The sequence below is a fragment of the Sorex fumeus genome, unplaced genomic scaffold, assembly GCF_029834395.1.
Source record: "Sorex fumeus unplaced genomic scaffold, SorFum_2.1 ptg000102l, whole genome shotgun sequence".
Lineage (NCBI taxonomy): Eukaryota > Metazoa > Chordata > Mammalia > Eulipotyphla > Soricidae > Sorex > Sorex fumeus.
The window spans coordinates 381,069-400,814 of NW_026606159.1; the positions used below are offsets into that span (position 1 = coordinate 381,069).

Sequence of the window (19,746 nt, forward strand, 5' to 3'; positions counted from 1 at the left end):
TATCACTGTATCACTGTCATTCTGCTGTTCATCGATTTACTTGAGCGGGCGCCAGTAATGTCCCAGCCCTGAGATTTTAGCAGCCTCTCCTTACTCATTAATACCCACCCCAATAATCATTAATTATGATTATTATATATAATGTCTATAAATTGCATTATATGCTATCTAATCATCCCCCTATAATCATCAGTACCCAGCCGAATAATCATTAATACCCACCTCCTATAGTCATCAATACCCACCCCAAATCATGATTAATACCCACCCCAATAATCATGATTAATACCCACCCCCATCATGATTAATACCCACTCCTCAAAATCATTAGTAACCACCCCACAACCATGATTAATACCCACCCATAATTATGACTAATCATCAATACCCACCTCATAATCATCATCAATACCTGCCCTCGCGATCATCAATGCCCAACCCAATAATCATTAATATCCCCCAGTAATCTTCAGTACCCACCCGAATAGTTCATTAATACCCATCCCCATAATCATCAATACCCACCCCCAATCATGATTAATACAAACACCCCTTAATCATGACTAATACCTACTCCTCACAATCATTACTACCCACCCCCAGTCATGATTAATGCCCACCCCCAAATCATGACTAATACCCACACATAATCAAGATTAATTAATCATTAATTCTCACCTCATAATTGTCATCAATACCCAAACCAATCATTATCTTTATTATTATTATTATTATTTTCACTTTTTGGTCACACCCGGCGATGCACAGGGTCCCGCCAGACCCTGCACTCAGGAATGACTCCTGGGGTGCTCGGGAGACCCTCTGGGATGCTGGGAATCAGGCCCGAGTTGGCCACACGCGAGGCCACGTGCCCTCCCCGCTGTGCTGGTGCTCCGGCCCCTATTATAGTATTACAGCCTCCTAACACAGTAATGTCGATAAGCTGCATCATGTTATCTACACATAGCCATGGGGGCGAGGAGGACACAAACGTCTCCAGGAGGCTGCAGTGGGCCGGGCTGGCCCAGCTGGCCTTCCCGGGGGCGGGGAGGGCGGCAGGTACCTGGAAGCGGTGGAAGTCCGGCGGCTTGAAGTCGTTGGGGGAGCAGCCGCACCAGTCCACGATGTGCTTGTACTGGCACCTGCAGCCCAGCTTCCGGTTCCAGTTGGTGACGCGCAGGTTGTTGTCCACCATGGTGCCGCAGTGGGGGCTGTTCTCCAGCACCGTGTGGAAGAAGGACTGTGGGGACAGGGGCCAGTGACGCCGCGCGGTCCCCATGGGCAGGCCCTTCCCGAGACCTACCCACCCACCCCACTGCGGTCCGGCTGCGTCTCTCACACATCCCGCCCCGGCACCTGGTGCCCCCGTCCCTCCCGACAGCGGCTGAGTGGGGAGTCCCTCACAGGGGCTGACATGGGAGACGCTGCAGGGGACAGCCCTGGAACACCGCAGGATGCAAGCCGCCCCCAGGGTGCCCTGCCTGAGTCCGAGGGCGGTCACAGGACAGACAGAGGTGTGGGGCAGGGGGTTTCGGGCCGGAGCGACAGCACAGCGGGGAGGGCTTTTGTCTTGCACCGACCCGAGTTCCATCCCCAGCATCCCGTTGGGTCCCCCGAGCACCACCAGGAGTGATTCCTGAGTGCAGAGCCAGGGGTAGGCCCTGAGCATCGCTGGGTGTGACCCAAAAAGCAAGATTAAAGCATTCTGGTGAGAAAAAGGGTGATGCCGTGATGGCGGGGGCCTGGTGGGGGGGTTTCCATCCGCACTGTGGGGGTGTCCTCTCAGGGCTGGTGGCATGAACCGGGCCCTGCCCATCTCTGGGTTGGAACATGGGCTGGGAGCCAACATGCCGTGGTCTTCCTTCCATAATAGCCGGAAGTGTCTCCTTCTCACGGAACCCTGGTTTGTTTCTGGGCAGGACACTCAACTTAAAAAAAAAAAATTCCCGCTTTTTCTGCCCTTCCTGCTTTCCCTCTGCCACAGAGCTGCTCCTGGCAGCCTGCAGGGGACCTCGGGGTACGGGCGGGGGCGCCCCAGGAGCTGCGACTTGAACCCCAGAGTGGGGGCCACCATGCACCCTCCCCGCCTGGCGCCTGGGCCACGCGCACCTCGGCCGGCAGGAGCGTGTAGGCGTAGAACTGCTTCATCTGTGTCACCAGGTCGTCGGGGGAGAACGTCACGTACTCCACAAACTTCCGATTGAGCAGGAACCAGTCGGAGCCGCCGTCCACCGCGATGCCCTCGGGGATGCGCCGGTCCCCCAGGCGCCACATGTGCGCGTCGCACTCCAGGAAGAGCCGGTCCAGGCCCTGCTTGCGGATGAACCTGGGAGAGGAGAGAGGGGGCCGGGCTGGGCGCGGGTGCGAGTGCCCACGGAGGGACCGCCGCACGTTCGGGTCACTGCTTTGGCTAGCTGAATTCCTGCAGTGCCGGGGTGACCTGCTGTCCCCTGTGACGCTGGGGGCACCATCAAGTACCGCAAGGCTTGCACCTTGGCCGTCTGCTCTCTCTGGCCCCTCTGCTCTTTTTAACTTTTGCTTTTGGGGTCCCACCCAGCGATGCTCAGGGATTCCTCCTGGCTCATGCACTCAGGAATTATTCCTGGCGGTGCCTGGGGGCTCCTATGAGATGCCGGGGATGGAACCCGGGTCAGCAGCGTGCCAGGCAAATGCCCTCCCTGCTGGACGATCGCTCTGCTCCCTGCTCATTCTGGCCCCTGATTTTTGCCCTCACAGGTGAAATCGGTCAATACTTTTTTTTCCCTTTCAGCTTTTCTTTCTTTCTTTCTTTCCTTCTTTCTTTCTTTCTTTCTTTCTTTCTTTCTTTCTTTCTTTCTTTCTTTCTTTCTTTCTTTCCCTTCCTTCCTCCCTTCCTTCCTTCCTTCCTTCCTTCCTTCCTTCCTTCCTTCCTTCCTTCCTTCCTTAACTTTATTTGTTTTTTAATGAATCACCGTGAGATAGTTACAGACTTACAAACTTTTGTGATTACGTTTCAGTCATACAATGATCGAGTACCCATCCCTCCACCAGTGCCCATTCTCCACCACCAGTGATCTCAGTATCCCTCCCGCCATCCCCACTCCTTCTTCCACCACCCCCCACCTGCCTCTGTGGCAATCACAATCCCTGTTACTCTCTCCCTCCTTTGGGGTGTTATGGTTTGCAATACAAGGAGTAAGTGGCCATCATGTTAGTTCCATTGTCTACCTTCAGCACGCATCTCCCGTCCCGAGCGAGCCCTCCAAGCATCATTCACTTAGTGGTCCCTTCTCCAGCCCAGCTGCCCTTTCCCCCGCACTTGAGACCAGCTTCCAAGCCATAGAGCCACCCTCCTGGCCCTCATCTCTACTGTCCTTTGGTGTTAGTCTCCTATTATGTTACTTTATCATTTCACATCATTCCCTCCAGCTCCTTTCAACTGTATGGTGAGTGGCGGATTTCTCTCTACTTTTAGGACCCAGCGGTAGCCCCTGACATCAATCTTCTTGATCCCAGCATCCATACCTGTGGGACAATTCTGTGCCTTCCACGGCTTAGCTATTTTTCTTTGGGCGGGGGGTGGGGTCACACCCGGCAATGCACAGGGGTCACTCCTGGCTCTGAGCTCAGGAATTACTCCTGGCAGTGCTCGGAGAACCCTATGGGATGCTGGGAATCAAACCCGGGTTGGCCACGTGCAAGGCAAATGCCCTACCCACTGTAGTATCGCTCCAACCCCGACTTAGCTGTTTTAAATAGTGTGACAATCAATGGGTGCGAGGCCTTTGGGGAACCAGCACCACCAAGAAGAAAAAAAAACGGGAAATATATAAACATCAGAGTGGACAGAACTCTTCAAGTTCACATTTTCACAGTTTTCAGATAAATATCCTCCAAGTGGAACTGCTGGGCCTCCGGCAGCAGCCCTCACACCAAAGTCAGAACATTTCCCCCCAGAGACAGTTATGCAGATGCAAAAGACCTCTTGTAAAGGGCAGAATTGGCGTTTCCCACGGAGGCCCGAGAGTTGGTAAGCTGGCTGTGTTGTGAGGGGGCTGGAGTTTGAGACAAGCTGTCTGACCCAGCTCAGCAGAGGGAGGGCGGTGATGGGGGCAGTGGGAGGGGGCGTGTGGGTCCAAGGGACTGGCGTGGGGAGACTTATTCTGAAGTGGTGCAAAACGGTACTCCCTCTCCGATCACACCCAGTTTTGTAAATGAACTTTATCTCAATTAAAAATTTAAGAAGATTAGACACAGAAGAATACCTCTACATTTGGGAAACTGATCGCCAACCTTGGCTGGCTGGTGCAAATTACACCATGAGTGCCTGTCTGTCTATGCCTAAGATTTAAAACGTTCCATCATTTAGGTCCAGGCTGACGTGGTGACCAAGATGAAGGAAGACAGAAAGAGCAAGGGAGAAAAAGAACATAGAGGTGTAAGGGGTCGGACACTTTTTCTTCCCAGAGGCCAGCTTTCAAATCCCGCGTTCCGTCAGACAAGATAATAGCATCGTCCTGCAATTTTAATGCCTTGTCCCGGACCATCATAGCTAAATACAATATTTATGCAGTAATCTCCGAGCTGAAATATTCATGGGCCTGGGAGATTGGCCGCTGTATTTACTGCATTCAGAAGCAGAGAAGCTGCGGGAGCATGCCCTGGTTAATTATGAGGAAATAGAGACGACCATTCCCTGGGGTCTCTGCCAAGTTCCTGAGTGGAGGTGGGTGGGGAGGGGGGTAGCAGGAACTCAGGTGGGGCTCAGGCCATGGGAGCCGAGGCCCAGAGTTCGGGTATCTAGCAGGCCAAAGGAACCAGCACCTTTGGGGCTAAGGATTGATTCTGCCCACCGCTGCGCATTCACCTTGAAAGGTCAAGGATGATAATCACGAGATGGCAGCAAACACCTGGGTGTCCTCCCTCAGCCGGGATGGCTGATTTAGAACAGCAATGGACCCATGGGTGTACTCCTTCCTTCAGTTTTGTCATCATCATCATCATTTTGGTTTGGGGGCCACATCTGGCGGTGCCCAGGGGTTACTCTTGGGTCTGCACTCAGGAACCACTCCTGGAGATGCTCAGGGGACTGGATAGGATCCCAGGGATACAATTGAGTCAGCTGTGTGCAAGGCAAGATCTGTCTCTATGGTCCCTTGTGGTTTTAATTCCTAGAGGGGTCTCTCAAAATGCCTGGGTCCTCACTCTGCCACAAGGGGCCTCAGAAAAGGCCACAGGAGGCAAATAATCTTTCCTTTCCTGTTTTCCCTCCAAAGCTCTCACGGATGGGCTGTTTGCCTTTCAGAGATTTTTCTTTACTGATCCAACATGGGGTGACGTCAGGGCTTTTAAATCTACTGGGATGTGATGTGGACCACACCTAGGCCTCCAAAGGGAATCGGGTGGTGAGACATCCCGGTCTTACCCGTGGGAGAAGGGGCCAATTTAGAAAGCCCCGCTGAGCTTCCCAAAATGAGTTTGGAAAAGGCAATCGATGATGAAGTTACTGGATTTGGTCAACTCATTGGCTACACTCTCAGCCGAGTCATTGAGTAGAGAAATATTCCAGAACTGATTTGTCCTTCAGTGAGTTCTAAAATGAAGAAACTCTATCCCAGTAATTTTTTTACATCCTGTCTGTGCAAGAAGGAATCTTTGTCATGTGTGAAGACAACTAATTCTACAGACTTAAAAACTAAAGACCCACATGGAGACCCAGCAAGGAGGTTTGACCCAGAGCCATCCAGCACCTCAGAGCTTACACAGAACCTCTCCATTGGTCTCTTTCCTGCTGAAGGATCAGCCTTGAGAGCCAGCAGACCTGGCCAGAAGAAGTTCAACCTCAGCATTTCAGTAAAACAGCAAGTCATAGATCAAGAAACTGCGATAGTTATACACAATAAAATATGACTCAGCTATGAGAAATGGCAAGATCTATGCAATTTTCTGGCCAATGGATGGATCTGGAAGGTATCATGCTGAGTGATGCCAGAGAGAGAGAGAGAGAGAGAGAGAGAGAGAGAGACAGAGACAGAGAGAGAGAGAGAGAGAGAGGAGAGACAGACAGACAGACAGATGCATAGTTTCTCTTTTATATGTGGGACATAAGGAAAGGCAGGAAGGGAATCACGAATGGCCAAAGGCAACAGACCCAGAGAACTGGCCTACAGAATTGAACTTGTATGAAGAGAGTGTGGGGCAGTGGTGAGGACACTCTGGTGGATGGTGCGGTGCGTGGACAATGTATGCATGAAACCCTCCCATGGACAGTCTTATAAATCACATGCCTAAAAAGCATCACAGGATAAGGCTTTGTTGAAGCGCCACCATGGATGGACTCAACCAGCGAGGTGGCCACGCTCAGGGCTGACAGCCGTGGGAAACAGTGGCCACGTCTGAGGCTCTGGAGACCGACCTTGGGGTCCAAATCTCAGGCACGTTCCTTGGTTTCTAGGCAGGAGACGCTGATCCTGATGACACCTGCCTTCCGGAGTTTGGGCCCAGGTTTAACTGAGATTATAGAGGAAGGGGGATTGGCACACAGCTTAAGGTGCAGGAAAGGGCCTTAAGCCTGAGACTTGACCACAAGGCTTTACGCTTTCTTCACATTTATCCAGAAGGAAAACGCTCGTTTCTACCCACGCTGGGGTTCACTGGATGGGCAGAGCTGTGCAGGCAATGGAGGGAGCCCTACACATCCTCAATGGTGCAACTTCAGCACCACGGACAGAGACAGAGCGCCTCATCCAGGCCCCCCTCTTCCTTCTGCTGAGAGTGGGCTGGACTGGTCAGCAGGCTTAGCCTAACCTGCAGCAGCTAGAAGGGCCCAGGGCAAGGGTCTCCAGCTCATGTATCAGCTCCCGAGAACACCTTCAACTCTCTAGGGGGAGTGAGCAGATTGGCAGTGGGCGAAACGGGCCCGTTCCTGCTTTCTACCTCCACTTAGCACCGATGGGACACTCGCTCTTTCCCAAGTGCCCTTCCTCCCCCTTCCTGTGCTCGCCTTGGCCCCCTCCCCTCCCAGGGTTCCTTCTGTAGGTGACTCGGACACACGGAAGGCTGAGCACTTCCCCCAAGGCCTCAGCACTGCAAGGATGGGGGTCCAGGACCTGGTGCTCTGGCTCCCACCTCTACACTCGGAGCCCTGAGTTAGGTGGACACGAAAAGCTGCAGTTTGTTCTGCAGATGAAGCCTGTGCTAGCCAGGAAACGAAAGCCAGTGTCAGAAATGGAAGAGCCGGGGACAGAGCTGGTGAGGATGTCGGGGGAGGCTTTTCTTGGTCCCCAGCAGACCAGGAAAGACGGGAGATGACCCGGCCCCCGACAGAGCATGGGGAAGAGCTTCCTAAGGAACCAGTGAGCACACACAGGGTCCTGCACACAGGAAAACAGACCGAGAGGTTGGAACGAGAGGTGGATGTTGGCTTCCTGCTACACTCAGCCAAGCACAGGAGAAGGGGCTCTGGGCGCACGGGGAAGAAGTGCATCCTTCCCACGTACACACACCCTGGACGCGGCAGGAAGCTCTGCTGCGTGCCTCAGTGGGGGATCACACCAACAGGATTTGGGATACAGACTCACTTGGGCGTCTCTGCTCTTCCCCCGCCCTCCCCCCATAGCCCTCCTTGTGAGCTGTGTCATTTCCTTCCTCCCCTCAGTGTCCTCATATGGAAAATGGGCTCAACACTGAACACTGGTCACATGATTTTGGGAAGATTCATCTCTCAGGCATAGGGACAGTCCCCCACTAAATCTCCCCAGTGGGACTCTTGTGCCTGTCTTGTGCCAGGACGGTGGGCCTGGATCTGATACCGGAGGGCAGACAGGTCTGAAGAAACCCAAGCACAAATGCAGTCAGGCCCACATCCGGGGACCTGGGTGCCACCCCCATGCAGCTTGGTGGCCCCTGCTGGCAGAACCTCGATCCGCTGGCTCGGCTCCAAGCCTGGCGGGTCACTGAGGGCTAATTGGTTTTCCAGATTTCACACATTTTCAAAAACAATGTTTACTGCCTTTTGTTTGGGTGATAAAAGAGATGAGGGCTTTAGAGACGGCTGGGGGCTGGGAGGAGGAGGAGGAGGAGGAGGAGGAGGAAGAGGAGGAGGAGAAGGAGGAGAGGAGATAAGAAGGAGAGGAGGAGAGAAGGAGGAAGGAGGGAGGAGGAAGAGGAGGAGGAGAAGGAGAAGAAGGAGGAGAAGGAAGAAGAAGCAGAAGCAGAAGAAGAAGAAGAAGGAGGAGGAGGAGGAGGAGGAGGAGGAAGGAAGGAGGAAAGAGAAGGAGGAGAAGGAGGAGGAAGGAAGGAAGAAGGAGGAGGAGGAGAAAGAGAAAAGGAAGGAGGAGGGGGGAATGGGAGGGGAGGAGGAGGAGGAGGAGGAGGAGGAAGAGGAGGAAGAGGAGGAGGAGAAGGAGGAGAGGAGATAAGAAGGAGAGGAGGAGAGAAGGAGGAAGGAGGGAGGAGGAAGAGGAGGAGGAGAAGGAGAAGAAGGAGGAGAAGGAAGAAGAAGCAGAAGCAGAAGCAGAAGAAGAAGGAGGAGGAGGAGGAGGAGGAGGAGGAGGAAGGAAGGAGGAAAGAGAAGGAGGAGAAGAAGGAGGAGGAAGGAAGGAAGAAGAAGGAGGAGGAGAAAGAGAAAAGGAAGGAGGAGGGGGGAATGGGAGGGGAGGAGGAGGAGGAGGAGGAGGAGGAGGAGGAGGAGGAGGAGAAAACAGAGAAGGCTCACACTCCATTTTTCAGAGATGACACAGGGACTTTCTCTCCCTTCCTCATCTTTGGTCCAGCTTCCCGGCTTCTACAGGAATCATTTAGAGGGAAGCCAAGCCCCAAGGCAGACCTTGACACGCATGTGGAGGCCAAGAGTGGGGGTGCAGACTCCTCTGGGTGGGGGTGGGGGGCCACAAGCTGCTAAGCGGTCATTTGACACGGCTGCCACTGTGGGATGAGACAAGGCAGGCTCAGGCTGGGCTCTAACGGAACGTGAAGGGGCACGCAATCTGCTCTCCCCGCTGGAGAGGGGATATTAATTATCCGCTCGCATCAATCATGGCGCGACGAGGCAGCCGGAGACGGAGGCCTTTTCTTGATCAGCGAGTTGGCACCAAAGGGCCTCCAGAGAGCCGGTCTGCCTGGAGGAGGTTCCTGGCGGGGCTCTCGACAGATTTGCCAACTTTCAGTTAAACAGTTGCCTGTTTACACACCGGGGGAGGTCTGGGCTGGGAGATAAGTTCAATGTCAGCAGGGGGAGGGGGGATGTGAGGTTGTCACGCTGATACGCCCTGGGCCCTCCACGCCTCCAGCAAAGACACAGCGGACCAGGGGCCCCAATCTGGGACAAGGAGAGACTGGCGAAGACCACTCATCTCTGGGGAACGGCCCCCCCCTCTAGCTTGCTTTCGGTCCAGCCTTCTTGCCTTTCGGAAGTCAGCTGTTCTTCCAGGGGCATGGAATGTGTGTCTACGGGGGTGATCATTTATATGCCATCCTCAGCAAGATTTTTCTTGTTTTACTTTTTTCGTTTTTGTCTGGAGGGTCATACCGGGCGATGCTTAGGACTTACTCCTGGCTCTGCACTCAGGGGTCACTGCTGGCGGTGCTCGGGGGACTATATAGGATGCTGAGGATCGAACCTGGGTTAGCCACGTGCAAGGCAAACGCCCTCCCCACTGTGCTATCTCTCGAGGCAAGATTTTTCTCCATCAGCAACACTCAGATGTCCAATAGCTGATCTGTCCCCTCGCTCACTCAGTTCTCACTCAGCCCCCTGAAGCTGGTCTCAGACTGGCCCTTCCTGTTTTTCAGATGATGGAAATCGGACGTGTAGAGGGAACTTCCCCCAGGACCTGGCACGGTGTGGCTCAGAGTCCGGCTCTTCATTCCCCTGCTGTGTACAACATCTATTCAAAAAGTGCTCTCTGTCTGTCTGTCTGTCTGTCTGTCTGTCTGTCTCTCTCTCTCTCTCTCTCTCTCTCTGTCTCTCTCTCTCTCTCCCTCTCTCCCCACCAACTTGGAATAGCCAGGACTGTAAAATAAGATCATTATCTTATTCTAAATATAACTACATCAAACCCGGGGTTCAACAGGCTGCTAGCAGGGATACATTCCCGATCAATGTTCTCTCACCAGCTTCTCAAACTCACCCGGCAGGTCATGGGTGGATCACGGACCCACTGGGGGGGGGGGGGGAGGGAAACACAGATTCTCGAGTGTAGGGCCGGCCTGCCTGCTTTCGCTCTTATTTCGAAACCCACGGAGGGTCAGCAGAACAGACTCCTGGCTCCACCTATGCCTGGGATGCACAACTCAGCTTCTCTTAGGGTCATTCACTCATCCTGGGTGTGAGGAAAGAGCTCAGGCCTTCGAAGGTGGGTCCGAGCAGGTTCCCAGCCCTGCTGGGCCGACCCAGCCCCCCTCCTGGACTCGGGGGTGCTCATCTCTCAGACGGGGTAACACCTTCCCAGGTGGGGGGTTGAGATTAGACAGGTGCTTCTGTGCTGGGGTTCCCCACTCCCACTGGGACAGAGTTTTATCAAGATCAGGAGCCAGACAGGCTTGCTGAGGCCCCAAGGATGCCCTGTGGCCGAGTTCGTTGGACTTGTCACTGTCCATGGTCTGGGGCAAAGCCTGGTGGCCTGATCTTCTGAGACAGGCGAAGAACTCAGACCAGCCGAGTGCCAAAGACCCCCCCCACCCCAGGAAACTCTCTTCCTGCTGAGTGGGACACTCTCCCCTTTCCCTGACGGTGGAGGGGCGACTCTCTACCCACAAGCTGCAGAGATGGGTGGGCCGTTCTCCCAGATGCCCGCCCCCCTCCGGGGAGCTGCTGAGGCTGGGTGCTAGAGAAGACCCCGATGTCCAGATCCAGGTCCAGGGCACATGGACATTCGGGGAGGCTTGCTTGGGCCTGGGAAAACGGTCATGGAGGAAACATCTTTCCTGCTTGCCCGCTTGCCTGGCTTCTGGAGGACAGCAAGGAGAAAGGGCCAACGGCACCCCCTTCCCTGCAGCCCCTCATTCCAGGACAGCAGAGGCCAGAGCCCTCCTCTGCCTCTCTGCTGCCGACTCTTCTCTTCACAGAGGGCACTGGAGGCCCAAAGGGGCTGGCGAAAGTGGGAGACTGAGGTGGTCCTGCCATCAGGAGCCATGTGGCATCACACCTTAGCGTCCTTGTGGCCTAGCTTACATCTCCCTGCTTGCTCGGGCCTCTCTCCGGCTTGGTCTCGGCCCCAGCCTCCCTTGCAATGGTTGATCCTTCTGGATCCTGCCGGAAACATCTGAGCATGTGTGCGTGCGTGCTGTGGTGGTGGTGGTTGGGTAGGGATGGGGGGAGTTTAGTAAATCCCACTCTGGCTTTTCAAAGAGAGGCCATGAATCCCACAGGGCCTGCAAGACCCCCTCTCAGCTGGGGTGGGGGAAGTGGAACTGGAGAGTCTTTGCCAGGCTGGGCCCTGGGGACTCAATTTCCCCCTGAGTCTGAACTCTGCCCCGAGTCAGGTGGCTCCAGCCAGGGGCTTCCCCTCACCGACTCTCACTCTCATGGGGTCACGGATGGAGCAACACAGAAGAAAACAAAAGGAGAAGTGAGTTTGGGGGAAGTCATAGTGCGGTGTGGGCGGCAGAGGCACTGATGTGTGATGATAAAAGCAGTTCAGTCTTGGGACTGGGCAGCAAAGCCGCCAAGACGTCTCAGCCAAACTGGAGGCCTAGCAAGAAACACAGGCTGCCGTGCCTGGGGGAGGGGCGGAGCTCCCCCTCTTTGTGGCCAGCTCTTTCCCAACTCTCCTGGACGCCTCCGATCCCCACAGGACGCCCAAAGTCAGTTCAGAAAGAGAAAAGATGCTTGTTGCCCACAAACTGCCTGGCTATGACTCTGATCTTACTGTAACTCCAGGAAAAAAGACAGATGGCCTTCCCCACCCCCCAAAACAGGCTAACAGTGTCTGGGTTTGGGGGTCTGAACTACTTGATACAGTTGTACGGGCTCATTTAGGATGCAGGCTACTACCACACCAGCTGGCGGGAAGGCACACCTCATTCTCTACCTCTGGGCAGATACGCCAACATCTAGGCTATTCCAGGTCCCACTCTGCCTCACTCCCCTGGGTTCTGGGTCCAACACTCACCTGGCAGGTGACCAAGGGAAAAGCAATTCGGCTGCCCCAGACAGACGCTACCCCTCCTCCTCACAGTTGGGGGAGGAATGTTTTTGCATTCATGGGGTTTTGCATAAATGCGCTTAGAGGCTGAGACTGTGCCCAGAATGGGTGGAATTCGGAGCAGGAATTCCACACCCGAGCCTCAATTTCTCCCTTGCCCCAGTGCCAGGCTGCAAAGCACCAGCTGCCCTGGGTGCTCAGTTTTTTTTTTTTTTAGTCACACCAGGAAATGCTTAGGGGTTACTCCTGGCAGTGCTCGGGGGACTGTATGGGATGCTGGGAATCGAACCCGGATCGGCCGCGTGCAAGACAAATGCCCTCCCCACTGTGCTATCGCTCCAGCCCCTGGTTGCTCAGTTTTGATGGGAAGAACGGGGGCTGAGGAGGGTGGGCTGGCCAGCAGGGTGGAACCCCAGGTCCAAGGTAACACTGTGCGGTGACTTCTTGAAGTTCTGTCAAGGGATCCCACTGCTGGCTTGGGTCCCTCCCTCTGGGGTAAACTGAGTCAGAGACCCAAATGCAGAGGGCGCCCATGGGCAAATCAAAATGCGGGGGGGGCATGGTGGGGGTGTACAAGATAGGGGATGGACGAGGATGAGGAGGGTCTGGTGGCGCTTTGGTTCTGTTCCAGCAGGGCCAGGAAGTACCAAGCCTTTGGATGGGAATCTGACTTTCCGTGGGAAATAGCACCCGCACTTGGAAGGGGCTATTCACTTTCAAATGAGGCATCAGGATGAACAAAACCAGAAGAAGAAAAAAACAACAACCAACACCACAAGCAGCAACAAAACCCTTAACTAGCTGAAAGAGTCTCATTGGCTGGAAGATTGTGGTTCTGAGCTGCAGGAGTGGGGGTTGGTGGGTGGGGCCGCTGGGCTGGGGGGTGTTAGGTGGTGATGCTGCGATCGCTCCTACAGGGGGCGCTCCAGGTGGTGGCCCTTGCAGGCCAGGAGGATGAGGACTTGGTGCAAAGCAAGATGGCAGGGGTGCTCCGCCTTGCTCCTTCCCAAGGGGAGAGGCAGGAAGAGCTCTGTTGGGTTGGGGGTTCCTCAGTCACCCTGCACACGACTAGAGCAATGAGCATGAGATGGGGCGTGGGAGTGAGGGGACTGGGGATCCCAGGTTGGGAGCCAGAACCCTGGAATTCCTCCCGTGCTGGTGGCACACTTGCCCACTAAGGAAGCAGATTCCCTGGAAACAAGGATCTCGGTGTTCCGGGCTGGCAAAGGCTGGCACCCAAGCACACCTGTGATGGCGAGTGTCATATAATCTGGGTGTGCCCTTAGAGCCTGGGCTTCTGGTGCCTCGTTACAAAAACGGGGGATCAGCAAGGGGCTTCGCTCCTTCCCCGAAGGCCCTCGCCAACGTGATGCTTGAGTGCAGAGGGGACACAGGCACCGACACCTCTGCTCTGGGCCAAAAACGGGGAGCTGCAGGCTGTGCTCAGGCTCCCCCAGTTCCTTCAGGCCGCTGTGTGTGTGCACTCCCCGGTCGGGAAGGCAGCCCTCCCCAGTCCCCCGACCCACCCACTTCCGCTCTGCGCAAGCCCCGAGGGAAGCCGCCTTTACCTGGCGTTGTCCCGGCCGTGCGACTTCAGGAAATTCATGTCTCGGTATCGGGACAGGAAGGCCACCAGCTGGTCATTGGTCCTGCATGAACAAACCGGGAGGAAAGTCAGGCTCCCCCAAGGCTGGACACTTGGAGCCTTTTGTCAGGGGAGGGATGCTCTGTGTGTGTGTGTGTGTGTGTGTGTGTGTGTGTGTGTGTGTGTGTCTCGGGAGTGGGAGGGGGTGTCCTGGACAGGTGCTCAGGGTCCAAGGAGCCCCATGTGGCGATACTCAGACAACCAGACTGGATAAGTCAGTGCCCTGGCTGGTGGCGCGGGGGCCCCCAGTGTGTTTGCGGGCTGGCATGAGTGGGGAGATCCAACTTGACTCCTTGAGCAGGCAGACACGCGCCCCAGACCCCGAGTGAGGAGCCCGACCCCGAGTCTTAGGGTTTGCTTCTCCCTTCTCTGTCCTGGAAACCGGACAGCATCCCCCTCTCACCGCTCTTGGGCTACAAGATACACGGGCTTGGGCTGGAGTGACAGCACAGTGGGTAGGGCATTTTTTCATTTTTGTCTGGAGGGTCATACCGGGCGATGCTTAGGACTTACTCCTGGCTCTGCACTCAGGGGTCACCGCTGGTGGTGCTTGGGGGACTATATAGGATGCTGAGGATCGAACCTGGGTTAGCCACGTGCAAGGCAAACGCCCTCCCCACTGTGCTATCTCTCGAGGCAAGATTTTTCTCCATCAGCAACACTCAGATGTCCAACAGCTGATCTGTCCCCTCGCTCACTCAATTCTCACTCAGCCCCCTGAAGCTGGTCTCAGACTGGCCCTTCCTGTTTTTCAGATGATGGAAATCGGACGTGTAGAGGGAACTTCCCCCAGGACCTGGCACGGTGTGGCTCAGAGTCCGGCTCTTCATTCCCCTGCTGTGTACAACATCTATTCAAAAGCGCTCTCTCTCTCTCTCTCTCTCTCTCTCTCTCTCTCTCTCTCTCTCTCTCTCTCTCTCTCTCTCTCTGCCACACCCGGAAGTGCTTGGGGCTTCCTTCTCAGGTCACTCCTGGCGGGGACCAACGTGTCCTGGGTGCCTGTGGCTGCAGTGTGCAAGGCAAGCCCCCTGCCCACTGTGCTATCTCTCTGGACTGTCCGGTACATTCTGAAGGAGGAGCGACTCAGGGAAGGCTGCGGGTGGCCAGGAGGCGCGGCATGGGCTCTGAGATCTCGGGTGTGCGCTCCCCGTGGAGGACAGTGTCCCGGCTTTTTATCCCAAATTTATCGTCATCAATCTCAGCATCACAGCTAACCAGCACGTGCGTGCACCTGTGACAGCATCCTGAAAGGCAGACACACGGTCCCCATCCGCCCGAGCCGTGGAGCCAAGCCAGACAGGTACATGGTGCTGAAGGGACAGCTCCTGTGTCCTGGCTGGGGCTGGGGGTGGGTCTCACTCAGCAGGAGAGTGGACATGGGTTACCATAGGGGTGTGTGTGTGTGTGTGTGTGTGTAAGAGAGAGAGTGAGTGTGAGAGTGTGTGTCAGTGTGTGTGCGAGTGAGTAGTGTGTGTATGTTTGTTATGTGTGTGAGTGTGTGTGTGTGTGTGTGTGTGTGTGGAAAGTGAAGTGCGGGCCCGAGGTCTAGAAGCAGGACCACCTGGGGTTGGGTTCCGGGCTTCGTTTCAGATCCAAGTGTCCAGCCTAGGAACGGCCAGGCCCTGGCTGTCTCAGCCGACTCTCCACACATGGGTGCTGAGGAGTCCCGGGGGAAGCCCGCCCTGTCGGTGCTCAACAAGTGTCCGCCGACACCCCACTCCCCACGCCTCCTTCCATCACTCTGCACCCCGGTGCCCTTCAGTTCCCGAGACGCATCCCGCCACTCCGCAGCCCTGTTTGGGGATGGAGGGATCCTAATTCCAGCAGAGCCGGGCACTGAGCTGAGGAAAAGATGCTGAAGGGGGGGCCCGCCCAGAAGGGAAACACCCGCCAATGCCGCCAACGTGTGCCGAGAACACAGAAATGCACTGTGAAGCCACGGGTGCTGCTAAGAGGCTGAACCCCACATGTCTGCGCTGTGCGGGCACCCCGCGGGGCACATCCTCTCCTGCCTGCCCCCCAGGTGGTCAGCACGTGGATGCAGGGAGTGGGGGGCACTTCCAGGAGAGCTGGCCCCCTGGTCGGCCACGGAACAAATGCAGCACAGAGAGGCCAGCTCCGTCTCCAGCCCCAGGTTGCAGTTTACCAAACTCTCACTGTGACGACGCAGAGACAGGGCGTTAGGGTGACCTGAGAGCACAGGGCAAGTTAACCTCCGAATGGGTTCCCGGGGGCAGGAATAATGAAAAATAAGCAGGGACTTGGAGTAGGGTTGAGGGGGCGGGCTGGGCAGGGAAAGGGGCGCCCCCCCTTCTCTTTCCTCTCCCTCTCTCTCTCCCTGCCCCCACCCATCTAGTCTGGGTCCCAGGCAGGATCAGCAGAGCCCCTTGGCAACTCCAGAAAGCCCAGTTCTGGGGCACAGGAGCTGGGGCCATTTTCACATTTGCCGCTTCACCGGCGCCCGTCTGATGGGGCCGGAGAAGCATTTAGCGAGTTTACTTAGCGATGCCTTCCACATGAGCTGCTCTCAAAGGTGGGCGTGCCAGGGGCTGCGCTCTCCAGCCGGGGGTGGGGAAGGTGGGGGCAGCTGCTTCTCAGAGCCAGACAGGGTAGAGGGGGACTCCTGCTCCCCCGCCCTGGGGGCCCCCGACTCCCCCGGGCGGGCAGAAGTCTGCTCTGAATGCTGCGAGGGGCCCCGGGGCCGGGCTGGGAACCAAGCTTCCCGACGGTTGTTGCTTTCCAAGCCTGTTGGCAATTGCCCAGGTAGCATTTCGTTCTCTCTGAATAACGAACAGCTTGCGTGCGACTGGTTGGCCGTTCACCTAGTTCCTCTCTCTCTCTCTCTCACTCTTCAGCCCCCCCCCCCCCATTTCTTACTCCTTCCTGGGCCAGCCGTTGACCAAGGGTTCCCATCACTTAGGTCAGCTCTGTGCCCATTCCCTCCAGCTTGGGGCTGGACTCATTCCCAACGCGTCCCTTGGCTGATGCTCCTCACCCACCCCCAGTGCACAGTGGCAATGTGACCGAAAGAAGTAAATGAATATGAAAAGACACGTCGGACCCATGCGGGTGCCTGGTTGGCTGCGGAATACAGCAGACAAGGATAATCCCAGAAGAAGCCAGAGGGCAGCAGGGAGGGCCTTTGCCTTGCATGTGGGGTGGCCTGCGCTTGATCCTCAGCACTGTAAAGGGTCCCCCACGCCCTGCCAGGAGTGACCCCTGAGCACAGATCCAGGATCCAGTGCCTAGAGCACCACTAGGTGTGCCCCTCCCCCCAAACACACAGAAAAAGAGAAAGAGAGTAGAGGAGGAAGGAAGGAAGGAAGGAAGGAAGGAAGGAAGGAAGGAAGGAAGGAAAATAAAGGAGGGAGGGAAGGAAGGAGGGAGGAGAAAGAAACGAGGGAAGAAGAGGAAGAAAGGAGGGAAGGGAGGAAGGGAGAGAGGTAGAGGAGAGGAAGGAAGGAAGGAAAAGAGGGAGGTAGAGACAGTGGGAGGGAGAGAAGGAGAGAAGGAGAAAGGAGGAAGGGAGGAAGGACAGGAGAAAGAAAGGGAGGAAGGACGGAGAGAGGATGTTAAAAATCCTGGGCTCTGTGGCCATGGATAGCGGCCAGCTCAACAAAAACCTCCAGACTGACAGAGAAGTGGAAGTGGGATGCGGGCTGATGGGCCTGGGGATGCGAGGGAGCTCTGGTCCACAGGGCAGCCCTGCCCCTCGGAGGCCAGCCAGCAAGCCATTCCCACGGGGACGAGCTTCCCCGGGTTGCTCATCTCCATTCTGGCCACAGCAGGACACCAGATGACCTCTGCTTCCTACAACCCCCCGTCAGGTGAGCCCAGATTGAGCCCAGATCCCAGACTGGGGGTGGGGCCCAGCATCTGAAGGGCAGCTGATTGTCACCGCCTCCGGGCAGCCTGCCAGGCTGCACAAGGTCAGGACAGCCAGGCGGGAAGCGCACGCTCCTCCCGTACAAGACAGCGTCCGTGGCTTCTCAGCCGCAGAGAGGACACAGACATGCCGCTGCCCCCAGGATCCACGCTGCCTGCAGACCTCCAGGGCTGTGTGCTGACTGCAGAGGGTTGATGAGACATCAGAAAAACGAACCCTGCCTGTCTCAGCCAGAGCCGCGGGCTGCCATCTCGCTCCCCTGGAAATTTCCGGGAAGCCAAGCTCCCAGAATGCTTTGGAGAAAGAAAGGACGGAGCAGACCAGGGGTCCCCCAACTCTGGGAGAGGTCTTGAGGGGCTTCAGGAACTCCCAGAGAAGGTTCCCGAAGTTTCTTCAGAATAAAATCACATTTCCTGGTTTTCTCTGTTGGGGTCTTGGGTAAAGATCTGATTTAAAGGGAAAAAGGTCTCGAAGGCTGGGGAGAAAGTTCAATGTATTGGCGGGGCGCAGACTTGCGTGTGGGGGGCCCAGGTTTGGCCCCTGGCACTGCAGGCTGTCCCGAGCACTGCTGGAGTCTGCACTCTTATTTGGAGGTGAACCACTCTGGAAGTGAACCACTGAGGCAGGACGGGCTCAGCTCTGTCCTCACAAACCGTGTGACCCCAGGGGCTGGGTGAGGAACTTGTCTTGCACATGACCAACTCAGGTTTGCTCCCCGGGACCCCTGAGCCAGCGCCTGTGCCCAGAACTCAGTTTGAACCTCCAGGTCGGAAACCAACGCCCCGATCTGGGTCGCCTTCGCTTCTGTGCTTCTCGGAGAACTTGCACCTGCTAGGCTCACCCGTTTTGGAGCTGGGGCTTGGGGCCACACCTGGAGATGCTCAGAGCTGACTCCTGGCTCTGTGCTCAGGCATCACTCCTGGCGGTGCTCAGGGGACCATATGGATGCTGGGACAGGTTGGCCGCGCGCAAAGCAAATGCCCTACCTGCTGTGCTACCGCTCCAGCCCCAGTTTCCCCCTTTCTATTCCCCTTCCTTCCTCCTTCCTTCTCTCCCTTTTCCTTCTTCGTATCTCTAAGCATCTCCTAAGGACCAAAGGAAAAAACCCCAAAGATATACCCAGAACAGTTTTGGTCTGTGTTTAAACCTGACCTCAGTTTTTCCAACCAGGGGGATCATTTTTTGTTCTGTCACTTCCCCTTACCCTATTCCTGGGGGCCACTTCTGCCCTGGTTTACTCGGACCATCACGGACCCCACCTCCTGCCCCTTGGGTGAAGGTGTCTCCCTTGCTGGCAGGGACTCCCACAGTATTTACTCAGGATAATGCCTTCCTCCGCCCCCCTCGTGTTTCCATGGTGACTGACACAGTGTTCCTTAAGGGAAAAAACAATATCTGCTTAACAACCGTCACTTGGGGTTCTTCCAGCGCCCAGCTTCGCTCTGCCCTGTGCCACGGAGGCTGGTGCAAGTCCCCCATTCGCTGATACGTTCTTTCCAGTGCCTGGTCCTGAGGTGAGAGGCTTGGGACGGCCAAGGAGTTTCGTCCCGGGAGCTTGCCTCGTGGGGTACATGGCCAAAGAGTTTCAGCCCCTCCTGTTTACATGCGTAGGCCCCGTTCCCGAGTTCAGCCAGCTGTCGCGTCCCGGCTAGGATGTGTCAGGGTCTGCGGCCTGTGGCCCCCTCCTGCCCTGAGCCCTGGGACTTGTCAGCCAATCGGAGGAGAGAGAGAGGATGGCTGGGCCCAGCTCTAGCTCCACAGTCTTCCAGAACATGCCAGAGACCAGGAATCCTGTGAGCGATAATGGCACAGCAACACGGCTGAGGCTGGGGGCCAGTGCTCAGGGGGCTGGACAGGCTCGCAGAGGGCTTTCTTCTTCCTGTGGTCGCTACTGACCTCCTCCTTCCTGGCTTCCCTCTGCCACGCTCTGGAAGGGAGCTACAGCAAACACAGCCAGTACTTGTGACAAAAGGTGCTTCCGTCACCAGTGGCCCTGGTTCCTGAGCATCAAGGACCACATGTTTGATATCTTCTCCCCTCCCCACAGCTGCCCACACGGGTCTCACTCCTTCAGGCCCCAGGGCCTTTGC

At 56.1% G+C, this 19,746-nt stretch overlaps 1 protein-coding gene across 1 annotated transcript in view; it reads right to left on the reverse strand.

The window, feature by feature from the left end:
• The window catches only part of XYLT1 (xylosyltransferase 1), a 202,409-nt gene that overhangs the window by 9,261 nt on the left and 173,402 nt on the right, over nt 1-19,746 (reverse strand). Inside the window, exons 7-9 of the mRNA XM_056134734.1 lie at nt 13,694-13,774; nt 2,110-2,326; nt 1,064-1,240 (exon numbers count right to left, since the gene is read on the reverse strand). Coding sequence (XP_055990709.1) covers nt 1,064-1,240; nt 2,110-2,326; nt 13,694-13,774 — 475 coding nt within the window. The remainder of the gene's footprint in view (nt 1-1,063; nt 1,241-2,109; nt 2,327-13,693; nt 13,775-19,746) is intronic.